This window comes from Miniopterus natalensis, chromosome 10 (genome assembly GCF_054644295.1).
Source record: "Miniopterus natalensis isolate mMinNat1 chromosome 10, mMinNat1.hap1, whole genome shotgun sequence".
NCBI lineage: Eukaryota > Metazoa > Chordata > Mammalia > Chiroptera > Miniopteridae > Miniopterus > Miniopterus natalensis.
In genome coordinates, this window is record NC_142090.1 from 16645976 (window position 1) to 16658736 (window position 12761).

At 38.8% G+C, this 12761-nt stretch overlaps 1 protein-coding gene, 1 long non-coding RNA gene and 1 pseudogene across 2 annotated transcripts in view; 1 reads left to right on the forward strand and 2 right to left on the reverse strand.

Moving 5' to 3' along the window:
- Positions 1 to 4734: 4734 nt before the first annotated feature.
- LOC107537341 (small ribosomal subunit protein uS2 pseudogene) lies at positions 4735 to 9718 on the reverse strand (annotated as a pseudogene).
- Positions 9175 to 12761, reverse strand: part of STRIP2 (striatin interacting protein 2) — a 44281-nt gene continuing 40694 nt past the window's right edge. The window contains exon 21 of the mRNA XM_016213332.2: positions 9175 to 10352. Within this exon, the coding sequence (XP_016068818.2) occupies positions 10102 to 10352 (251 nt within the window). The 3' untranslated portion in view covers positions 9175 to 10101. The remainder of the gene's footprint in view (positions 10353 to 12761) is intronic.
- Positions 10774 to 12761, forward strand: part of LOC148092197 (uncharacterized) — a 36218-nt gene continuing 34230 nt past the window's right edge. Inside the window, exon 1 of the long non-coding RNA XR_015715171.1 lies at positions 10774 to 11065. This is a non-coding gene — a long non-coding RNA (uncharacterized LOC148092197). The remainder of the gene's footprint in view (positions 11066 to 12761) is intronic.

The window sequence follows — 12761 nt, forward strand, 5'->3', positions numbered from 1 at the left end:
TTCCCTTTCTTCCCTTAGGTTGCTATAAAGATGATATGATAGAACACATGTGAAAGTGCTTTGTGAATTCAAGTTGTTCCTATGTCTTGCTTAAAAAGATAAAATTGGTCCCGCAGGCATAGCTCAGTGGTTGAGCGTTGACCTAGGAACCAGGAGGTCACAGTTTAATTCTCTGTCAGGGCACATGACTGGGTTGCAGGCTTGATCCCCAGTAAGGGGCATGCAGGAGGCAGCTAATCAATGACTCTCTCATAATCAATGTTTCTATCTCTCCCTCTCCCTGAAATTAATAAAAACATATTTTAAAAAAAGATAAAATTGGGGTGGGTAGGAAATACAATGGGAAGAGGTACAAATTTTCAGTTATAAGATGAATAAGGTCTGAGAATCTAAAGTATAACATGGTGACTAAGGTTGATAATACTGTATTGTATAATTAAAATTTGCTAAGACCACTTAAATGTTAAAACCAAAAAATAAACAAAACAAACAAATAAATAAATGAGGTGATAGGAGTGTTAACTCGATTGTGGGAATCCTTTCACAATGTATACGAATGTCAAATCATGTTGCACACTTTAAATATAATTTTGTCAATTATATTTTCATAAACCTGAAAAAAAAGAAGGTATAAAGCACAAGAAAGCATGCTTTGTCAGTGGACAGGTGGGACATAAAATGAATGGTCTAGTGACTATCAGAACAACTTCAGTGGCAGCACCATTTTCTATCAACTAAATGGATCTTCAGACTTTGCACTGGAGAAAGCCTTAACATTGGCCTTACAGGGAGGTGAGTGAGGAGGGCTGGCGAGGTGTGTGGCATAAGCAGACTTTGTTATAACGGAGCATAGTTACTGTTAGAATCAAAATATCATTGATGCCCTGGACAGGTGGCTCAGTTGGTTGGAGTGTCATCCTGTACACCAAAAGGTTGTGGGTTCAGTTTCCAGTCAGGGCACATACCTAGGTTGCGGGTTCAGTCTCTGGTTGTGCGAATGGGAGGCGATTGGTGTCTTGTTGTTTTTTCTCTTTCCCTTCCTCTCTCTCTGAAATCAATAAACATATCCTCGGTTGAGGATTTAAAAAATATATATATATGTACACACACACACACACACACACACACATATATAAAATTTGCAACATATCCATTTTTCTTAAATTCCAATCCACTTAAGAATTGGAATTCTTAATATTTAGGACTTAAGATGTTTATTCTACAAGATCTGAATAAATCTTCTTGTGTAAACTGGAAGATGTTAAATTTAGATAACTATTCAAACTCACATTCCAATAGCACTGGTTAATTTTATCTGTTTATAAATACACATCCTTATGTCTTCTTTATTAATAGTAACATTAACTGTACTGTTCTTTTAAAAAATATAACATTACCAGAATTGAAGCATACTTTCTTAGAATATCCAAATTTAGAATATCCTATCAGTCTCTTCCTTAGAAGTTACATTTAAAATTCGTATTTCCTACTTTCTACTCTGGTAATGCCTTCTTCCCTTTCTCCCTCCTTCCTTCCTTTTTCTTTCTTCCCTTTTTCATCTCATTAAGTTCAACAGTATAGCACTGCATTCACTTTACCTATTATAGCCCTAATAATGAAGAGGAAGTTACTGAAAAAAAAATTAATAAAATGTCCTTTGAAGATAATTACCTCTGGTCAGCTATTAGTGAGAAACTTGTGGGGCAATAAGACCAGCGGGGGCGGACTCAGAAGACATTATTTAGAGCAGGTTTGGTTAGCAAACTCAGTAAATATTTTAGGCTTTGCAGGCCTTATGTCCTCTTTTGCAACTCCTCGATCCTGCTATCACAGAATGAAAGCATTTATAGGCAACATATAAATGAATAAGTGTGTTGTGTTCCAATAAAACTATTATGGAAACTCAAATTTGAATTTCATCAAATTTTCATGTCCCACAAAAATTTTTCTTCTATGGATTTTTCCTGAACCGTTTAATAGAAAAATCATTCTTAGCTCATGGGCTGTATAAAAGTGTTGGTGGGACAGATTTGGCTCATGGGCTGTAGTTTGCTGATCCCTGATCTAGAGAATTAAAATGCTATTTATTATTCTTGCTGGGGGGATTCTATAAAAGGGAGGGGAATGAGGTGGGAAATAATTGAACACTCATGGTTAGTAAGCATTATCCTAAACACTTTATGCATATTGACTCATTTGGTACTTATAATTCTAGAAGGTAGGTAGTAGTATCCCATTTTACAGATGGGGAATCTAAGATATAGAGAATTGAAATAACTTGTCACTTATCAGACAGCTAATGGAGTCAGAACATTGATATAATAACTCACCAAGTTGGGTCCAGCACCCTCACTCAATCTGATCCATTACGGCCTTTCTGACTAAAATATCACATCTTGTGCTGAAGACATATTCTCACAGGCATCCACATGGAGGATCTGTCATGCCAGCTCCATTAAGCATTTGAACAAAAAGTTACAGAATGTTCAAAGTAATGTTTCCATTTGAAGGCAAGGGGACAGATGGCACTGTCTTATTTAGTAAGGAAGTCACTGTCATCAAAGGTGTTTGAGCAGAGGTGGGATGACTTTTGCATTCTTGCAGTTCCTTAGAAAGATTTTGGTTATTTTCTATAAAATAAAAGTAAAAATTTAACATCCTTGCTTTTTGATATTTAAATCTGACTAATTATAAAAGAGTGAACAGTCTGAACACCTCCCCATAGCCCACTCAGGCACAATCTCATTACATTTACAGGATCTGGGAGTTTGAAAGGCCAGAACTGCTGGCAGATTGTATTTCAGATTGCTTTTTCAGACTGCCTATTGCTATGAGAACTGAGTCTCCCTTAACCTCATCCCATCATAACATGCCCTCCCCCCCCATTCCTTCCATCTATATCTTTCCTTCTAAACTGTCTTCCTAGCTGAAACATATTTGCAAGCAGTATTAGGGAAGAATTACTTTACTTTACTTAATATCTTAAATGTATAGTCATATAAGACAATACTGATAGAGATAGATCTTCATGATAAATGATTTTTAGAGTATATTGTGTAAAAAAACTTGGTGGGGAGATGGGTATTATGGGAATTTGCTGAAAGAATAAAAAATAGGAAAAAAGATTGATAGTAATGACTTCTGAAAAATGAAGAAGCGATCTGGGGTGGGAGGTTACATTTTTCATTGTGTACTGTGAAATATTTAAATTTTTACCCAAAATACCCATACACAAATGTATTCTTCAATTTTCCACCTTCTTCCTCATGTCACAAAACCTACCCAAGCCTGAAACTTTCTTGAACTTCCTTTGACTACATCAGTAACCACACACATCTTACAAATAAAAATAATGTCCCCTGGGTCTGCCTTATACCTCTAATAATGATAGAGGGAGAATAAAGAAATCAGTATTGCTATTTATTAGGTGTTTGATGAGTATTAGTGGATTGAATAGTGGTCTCCTAAAATACCTATTTATGTCTGCCTCATCCTTGGAACCTGTGACTATTACCTTATATAGTAAAATATTAATTAAGGATCTTGAGAGGAGGAGCTTATCCTGGTGGGCCCTAAATTCAATCAGGTGTATTCTTATAAGAGAGAGGCAAAAGGAGTTTTGAGAGAGAAGGGGAAGCAATGTGACCATGGAGGCAGAAGTTGGAGTATGTGCTACAAACCAAGGTCTGCCTGGAGCCCTCAGAAATTGTAAGAGGCCAGGAATGGATTCTCCCAGAGCCTCTGGAAAGAGTGCAGTCCTACTGACACCTTGATTTCAGACTTCTGGCCTCCAGAACTGTGAGAAAATGTATATTTTTGGTGTTTTAAGACACTCAGCTTCCAGTAACTTGTTACAGCAGCCCTTGGAAATTAACATAGTGGGAAAAAGGTGCAACTAATAGCTTACATTAGGTTTTTGGATTCTATAAATGTTCATGGTTCTTCTGGCCTAAATAATACCATAAGTTGACTGTATTGAGGTACTTAATTCTGTTGTAGACACTTTAATTGCTACTATAGAAACTATGAAGTAGTGAGGTTCTTGTTAGTGAAAATATGAGAGGCTAGATAAGCACCTGGGGGGTGCTATTAAAGGAATTTTTTTTTTTCTTTAAATATCTTTATTGATTACAGAGAGGAAAGGAGAGGGAGAGAGAGAGAGAGAAACATCAATGATGAGAGTCATTGATTGGCTGCCTCCTGCACGCCCCCGACTGGGGATCGAGCCGCAACCCGGGCATGTGCCCTGACTGGGAATCGAGCCCCGATCGCCTGGATCCTAGGTCGATGCTCAACTGCTGAGCCACGCCCAGCGGGCTATTAAAGGAATTCTTGTATTGGATGGAGATTGGCCTAGCCCTAGATGACCTCTGGTCCCTTTCAACTCAAGAATATATTCCCAAAGAAAAATTTGCTTCTAAATATTGAGGCATAACATTTTAAGGATATTAGAGTAGCCAAACATTTAGAAAATACATTCACCTGGAAAAGGTGTTTGAAGGTATAAGGTACTCAGGGCTTATCTTCTATAAACTTTCCAGACCAGGAATCCTGAAGGAATACCAGGTGATTTTTTCACTACTGAAAATTCACTAGTGGAAAAATAACTCACTCATGTTTTCCAAAAATCACCAATTGGGACTTACCCATGCCAACATTTCCAAAAGTATTTTCATGTTGTTGCCAATATAAACATAGCTTTGATCTCTCCCTTCTACTCTATTTTAGAGATTACACATTTCCTTATATTGTTAAATTGCCACCATATTAATAGCTCAGTGTTGCAATTATAACGGAGGTAAATTATTATTTTCACTATCACTATAATCTTTTTTTAAATGGACACAACTTTTAGAAACTTTATTTTTCATCAACCTTATTTCCATTCTTATTTCTATTCCATTATTAAGAACTTGTGGAAGAACAGTGTCAGACCACTCAGTGGTTGTTCCTACCCATTCAGTGACCTGCACAGTGGGGCTGCAGACCAGTCTTCAGTGGCAGGCTGAGCACCCCAGTCTTCAGTAGGAAACTGCTGAATAGGCACAGGGGGCGCCTGCTCACCTTCAGACCAGTCCTCGACCTCAGGCTGAGCAGCAGCGAAGTCGGGAGCCGGAGCTGTCCGTTCACCCTGATAAATTCCTCCTTGGTCACAGCCTTTTCAGCAGCAGCCTGCACTTCCTTCTCAATCTTTTCAGGCTCTCTGTAGAAGTAAAGATCAGGCATGACCTCCCGTGGCTGTTCACGGGAGAGGGTGCTGTGTGCAGTACTTCCTGGGTCAGCATCCACCACATCAGACCCACCAAATGTTCCCCCTTGTTGCAAGGGCTGGCAATGTCCAATAGCTCAGAGGAGTCTGTGTTACGTAGAACAGTGGTAGGCAGGTTAGCATAAGACGCCTCTGTGAGAGGCTGGTGGTCAGTCTTGGGAGCAGTAACCACCAGAAGTCTCGGTTCCCGGAAGGCTGCCTGAATCTGGTTAGTGAAGGTTCCAGAAGTAGCCGGCATTAGGGGTGGTTCCAGTGGCAGCATCAAACTTCAGCACAGCTCGCTGGCCAATATTCCTGACATCAGCAGGGTTTTCAATGGCAACAATGGCATGAGCCGCCAGCAGATGCTTCTCTACCAGGTTCTCTTCAGATTTATGATGTAGATGCCATCACTCTTCCTTTTGTAGATGTACTGTTCCATTTGGAAGTCAAGGTTGGTACCACCTAAGTGGGTTCCTGCTGCAAGGAATTTGAGGACATCCTCCTCTTTCATTTGCAGGACATCAAGAGCTCTGGGCACTGTGAAAGTTTCCCTCTAAGTTACATAGGAACTGAGAACACCAGATGGGTCCCTCTCTGGGTAGTGTGAAAATGCACTATAATCTTTTTTTGGTTGAGAAAAAATGAGAAAGCAGGAGGAGGCCCAGAGGAAGACAAGATTATAATGTATAGATAATAAAATCATGCTGTAGCCATATTTATGCTAAAATTTTTGATGCCTCTCATGTTGAAAAGCAGCATGTAAAATATGTATTTAAATATGTTATTAGTATTAAACACATGTAAGATAGTACCCAGAACATACTGGGTGTTTTACAAATGTTTATAGCTAAGTTTTTTATTTTGTAAAATGTTACTTTATTACAGAAAACATTCTTATCACACTAATACAGAAAAGTCTGGCCTGGAATGATAGGCAGAGCAGATGTTAATTGGCCATGCCCAATATTTCTGAGATAATGGCGGGACTTTCTTAGCCTCTGAAAATCACTTTAAACACACTTACCTCCTAGCTTCCCAGAGTGCCAAGAGTCACAAAGTTCATACTTGACCTAGCCTGGATGTTAAAGTGGTTATTTAACTCATTAATTCAAGCATTAATCAGATCAAGGTCATGACTTTGATTATTATATGAACCAGTGTCACTTTTGTTCCAGAACCTCAGCTGCATCTAGATCTCAGCTAGTTTTATTGTAAATATGGGTCATCTCCAGAAGGACTAGAGGGAGAAATTCAAAACTCACAACTACTTGAGGGAGAAGGGATACCATCAAAACACTTGTCTATAGGATTATCTTTATGTAAGTGATTATTGTTAGAATGAAGAGCTGGGGGAACTGTCAACCAGGGAAGTCAAGAAAGCCACAACTGAAAGTTATCAATATAAAGCACTGACATGGGTGGTTTCAGATGTTCACTGGAAATGTTAAAATTCTCAAGAATCCCTAAGAAAGTCTCACTACCAATCTCGAGCTCATTGGGAAGCTGTAGTGACTCAGTGTCTATGGCAGTCTAGTTGCAGCTGATTTCCTGTAAAGTGTGCTTCTCTGGCCCAATGGTTGGCTTGTCCATGTTCATTGCTTTAGGCCAATGGAATAAGAGCAATTTGACTTATGCTACATCCAAGCAGGAGCTTAAAATGTATTTGTAAGTTATGGTTTGGTGTCTTGCTCCTGCCCTTTACTATGAGAATTGTATGTCCCAGATAGGGACTATTCTATCAGCCTAGTGCCAGAAGATGATGTCTGGAGCAGAGTCAATCTAGCAGAGCTCAATCTCAGTTGAGCAGAGCTGCAGCTGATTCACAGACCCATGAACAAGAAATAAAGGTCTGTCATAAGTCACTAAGATTTTGCAGTTGCTTGTATTAGTCTACGCCCAGGGAATACTAATGTAAGATTTTATATATTCATCCTCTTTAATTATATCCTTCCTTTCTATATCTAATGTCTTTAAGATTCTCTTGTGATAAAGAATTTAGAGACCAAGTTTCTAACTCCAGTTCAATTTTCTTTTTATTAAAGTACTTCAGTAAATAAAGTGTTATCAACAACACAAACTTTACTGAAATATTCACAAATAAAAACCCTCTACTTAATCACTTAAATAATGTTCTTCTATAGAGTAACAGCAATCATGCTTGGAAGCTGATTAACCTGAATTTATTCCTAACCACACACATGGATTCCCAAAATGAGATATTCAAACTGGTTACCTTAACATATGAGGCTCGATACCTGAATACTAGTCCCAGCAAGTCAGTGGGAAAATGGTGTAATTTGAAACTAATCACTTACCCCTGGTGCCACAATTTCTCCATATGCACTGAGAATCTTCCCTCAGAGATGATTTGTAAGTATGGAATGTTAAGGCTTATCATACTTGTAAGCCTTAGGAAGCATTCATGTGCATACTTTTAAAAGGACAACTTATGCCCGGCTGGGCGTGGCTCAGCTGTTGAGCATTGACCTAAGATCCAGGAGATTGTGATTTGATTCCCAGTCAGGGCACTTGCCCAGGTTGCAGGCTCGATCTCCAGTAGGGGGCGTGCAGGAGGCAGCTGATTAATGATAATGCTCATCATGATGTTTCTAGCTCTCTCTCTCCCTCTTCCTTCCTCTCTCTGAAGTCAATAAAAGTATAGTTTAAAAAATTAAAAGGGCAACTTATTTGTTCTTGACACAAAATAAATACTATATGGCTTTAAAAGAAATTGATGATTGCTCTTTCCTTGAAAATTATCTTTTTACTTAAATCACATTAAAATTATAGCTAATAGGGTTCACAATGATATGTTCAGTAAATTATTTTGATTGCAATGAGGACTACTGTCCTATTCAGGCAAAATTTACAAATTATTTTAAGAAATTTCATGCATTACATACTTACATGACCTTTCCATAAAAACAGAAATCCTGCTACCCTAAAAGCACAAGGAGGTGAAACCCAAGCTTTAATTAGAGTTTTGGTATACTGGAGTTCCTTTGGATATGGTTTGTAACTCAATCATGACTTCCAGAGAAACTGGATAACAAAGGACAGAGTATAAATAAGCCAATTTTGATTAGACCTCCTGGCACAATTAAGTGGCCTGGTGCTTTCATATAAAAGATTCAGTAGTGTCTACATTAGGGGGAGAGGGGATTTAAAGTAAACAGCTTGAAAATACAGATGACAATTGTGGGGGTAGAAGAGAAAATAATCCTGATTGAATCATACTTTTCTAAAAATCTTGTTTCTGCTGGGAAGTATGTGATTCTGCTGTAAGAGAAGTTTAAAGAGGTTGGTACAACAACCCTTATATTTTCAAAGAAATGTGCAATAATTTTAGGTAGAAACAGTATTGCTAAATCTCCGCATGACACTTTGAAACCACTAGCAGAAAAAAAGAGACGAAAATCATTAATCAACATAGAAGAAAAATGATAAGCTGTTTTGCTGTTCAATAATCGATCATGCAAATAGACACACCATATCAATAAATAAAACCTCCTGTAGTTAACTGGTCATTTAAAAAATGAATTGGATGAAAATAATTTTCTGCAGCGTATTAAGTCATTTTAAGACTAAGGTAGTTTCAGAAAAAAACATGGAAGATCCTTACAGGAGGCCTGTTTCATACTGGTTGTGGCAGAGCACTCCATGCCCTATACAGAGTACATAAGGAAATAATTTTCATACTGAACACAGATCTCTTAGAGAATCAAGGAAAAACACTACACAATATACCTTTCTATAACATGCAGTATTTAGGTAATAGTAAATCATCATCCTTCACAAAGAAAGTGGAGGAGCTCTAAAATCATCTTAGAGCTAATGACTTTAGAAAGAGGTGTCAAAATTTTAATTCTTAACTGAGGATGTTTTTCACTGATTCTAGAGAGAAGGGGAGAGAGAGAGAGAAAGAGAAAGAGAGAGAGAAATGTGAGAAACATGGTTTGGTTGCTTCCTGTACATGCCCTGATCAGGGATCAAACAGGCAACCTGGGTATGTGCCCTGACGGGGAGTTGAACCTGTGACCCTTTGCTGCACGGGGCAATGCTCTAACCAACTGAGAGACACACTGGCCAGGGCTAGTGCCAAAATTTTAAATTAAAAAAAAAAGACTTGCCCTGGCTGGTGTTTCTCAGTGGATAGAGTGTTGGCCTACGAGCAGAAGGGTCGTGGGTTCGATTCCTGGTCAAGGGCATGTACCTGGATTGTGCGTTTGATCCCCAGCCCTGGTTGGGGCATGTGCGGAAGGCAACCACATCAATGGTTCTCTCCCTTTCCCTCCCTCCCTTCCACTCTCTCTAAATATCAATGGAAAAAATATCCTTGGATAAGGATTTAAAAAAAAACTTAATTTCAAAGTTGGTTTTGCCAAACCTAGGAATCCAGGGTGAGGAAGAAGAAAATGTTCTCCCTCTTTTATGATACGCACCTCCCACTACCACGATAAATGCCATGGGCCAAATGTCATCATAAACTTATTCGCACTCTTGGGGCCAACAAAGGCTAGGCTGGTTCTAGGTAAAACTAAAGCAGAGAGCAGTTCCACAAAAAAAGCATGTGAAGGACTGGTCCAACAGATTTCCACAGCCACCTGGCACCCGAATGACCCCAGGGTAAGTTCATCAATTTTTTGTCACTCAGGATCCTAGCCTTGCACTATCTCCAGGCACAATAGCCCCCAGAAAACCCTGAACTACACTGGATGTCCTTCGACTGAGCCAGCTCTCCCCTGGACAAGCATTTCTAGAACTGGAAACAAAGGCTGAATGAGCAGGGTAGGCAGAGCACCATTTATTGGAGCCAAACCCCATCTATCAGATGCTTTGTTGACAAGAGCTCAGTGATTCTGGAGCAGCTCTTCCCAACAGATGGGCTGTGAAAACACCTCTCTTTCCAGCCAGATCTCATATGAGTAGTGGAAATCCTCAGGCAGATCCAGCCTCTGTCCTAGCACACTCTGCAAGCAGTTATCCACAGGTGAAAATTCAGAGTCCTGAGGTCTGTCATATCGGCGGCTATTAAAAGCTTCAATGTTGGCCCTCAAGGTGCATTCTTCTGCTTGGAAGTCCCATGGCCTGGCATCAATGTCTGTGATGGGAAGAGAGAGAGAAAAAGATGTACACAACTCAGGATACTGCTCCCCTTACCAGAGCATGGTCTATAGGATACCAACAGTGGAACTGTTCAGAATTTCCTTTTCTGTAAAAAGCAATGTAAAAAGTAAGTAAATAACGTGCTGCCACTCAGGTTTAAAAAATACACACATGTCCACACATATATGCTTATATATACAGGCTATTTTTGGAAGGGTAGTCTGGAAACTGGTAATAGTGATTACCACTGAGAAGAAAATGAGGACCCTGAGGGAGGTGTTATATCTTTTATTGTATTTCCTTTTCATTAATTTACTTTCTTACTAGTTATATGTATAGTAAGTCCTCATTTAACATCCTCAATAGGTCCTGCAACTTTAAGTGACCCAATTTTAACATAGGCTAATTGATATAAATGAGAGTTAAGTTCCAAAGGCATCTCATCAATGTTATAATGAAATGATGTTGAACAAAATGATGTTATTTGAGGACCTGCTGATTATATTTTCAAAATGGTAACTCAGTTCCCTTTCTTGAACTTTCTCAGGGATGAGAGTTTCCCATTTGAATGGCATCACCAACTCCCAAGGAATGTGAAAAGGCAGGAAGGAGTACAACAAGGAGAACTAGAATGAACCAATTAAAGACTTTTCCTGATTCCCTGGGACCTCCCTCAGCTTATATTATGAGATTAAGGCTTCCATGGAGGTAATAACAGAAAACAGATATTCTATTTTATTTCTATTTATCCCACTTAGACTCTTATTGCAGGGCCAGAGACACACATTTCCCAGATCTCTTATTCCCATACTCAATGGTTTATCATAAAGAAGTGCAGTTAGGATCTTGGCTCATGATGGCAGCAACAACAGACGTGCCATTTGCAGGATAAAACATTTTCATATTTTAAAAAACTGTAAGAATCTGAATAGTTAATTGTGCTTCATGTCTTATAGAAATTGCATCCTGGTTTGTTATCTGCCAATTGTATGCTTCCCTTTGTTCTCTGCACTCTTTACTGCAGCATCCTCTCAAATTCAGGCCTGTTGCAAATCCCAGCATCATTGAGTATTGGAATAAGAGATCTGGGAAATGCGTATATCTCTGGCCCTGAAATAAGAGTCTAAGTGGGATAAATAGAAACAAAGTCATCAGTCATTCTACCAAAAACTCTTAAATGTAATTATGCAAATAATGGTCAAACCCACTAAAACAAGTGTCAATACAATGAAAATAAATTCTTCCAAACTCTGGTCAATTTTAGCATAAGTTTTGGTAGGTCAACTAGATATTACAATGTCTCCTGATATGAGGCAATATGCAGCTCCCAACATTACCTAGAATGTACTATAGCCAAAAAGTTTTAAATTGAATTCATCAAACCTTTAGATCTAACTTTCAGTTTATATGTAATACCAGAGCAGTGATTTTCAACCGGTGTGCCATAAGAATTTTAAAACATGCAGTACCTGACTATTTAGTCAGGGGCACTGACCTCTTTTCCCTCAGATTGTCAAATTAAAAAAATGACAACAGCCAACATAACAATAGCTGTCCAGTGTGAATGAATCAAAATCATACCTATTTATTTTGTCAGATAAGCAAAAAATACATTTTTTGGTGTGCCACAGAATTTTAGTAATTAGTTCACATGCCATGAGATGAAAAATGTTGAAAATTGATGAGATGGAGGAGTAAGGTAAACAACACCACAAAGAAGCAAGTATTCAAATCCAGACGGTGGCTATTCTGCAGGAAGCTTGTCCTAGTTCTTCAATTAGTCAGTGTCATAGGTGGGGGTGGTGGGTGGAATGACTGGTAGATTCAAAACTAATAAAAGGATATAACAACCAGATGGAATTTGTGGTACTGGGTTGGATTATGACTTGGAAAAAATAGCTTTAAAAAACCTTGGGGCAACTGGGGAATTCTGAACATAGGCTTGATTATTAGATAAAATCTAAAAGTGTAGTGATATAGAAAGGTAGAGATTATGTTAACTAAAAAAGATTATAGCTCTGGCTGGCGTGCTCTGTGGTTAGAGCAATGGCCTGCACTGAAGGGTTGTGGGTTTGATTCCTGATCAAGGGCATGGATCTGGGTTATAGGTTCCATCCTGGAGAGGTCAAGGTGCATACAGGAGACAAACAATCCATGTGCTTCTCTTACATCGATGCTTATCTCTTTTCCCCCTGCCCTTCCTCTCTTCCACTCTCTCTAAAAAAAAACAATGGAAAAAAAATATCTTAAAGTGAGGATTAACATAAAAAGAGATTATAAAATACCAGGTACAGGCCATGCTCTTCTTGGCTCAGCTTGGCCGCATGTCTCCCGAGTCCATATGGCCACCATTCAGCAGCTGGTAGGAAGATGGCTCTTAGACGAGTACTTGTGTAGTAGGACA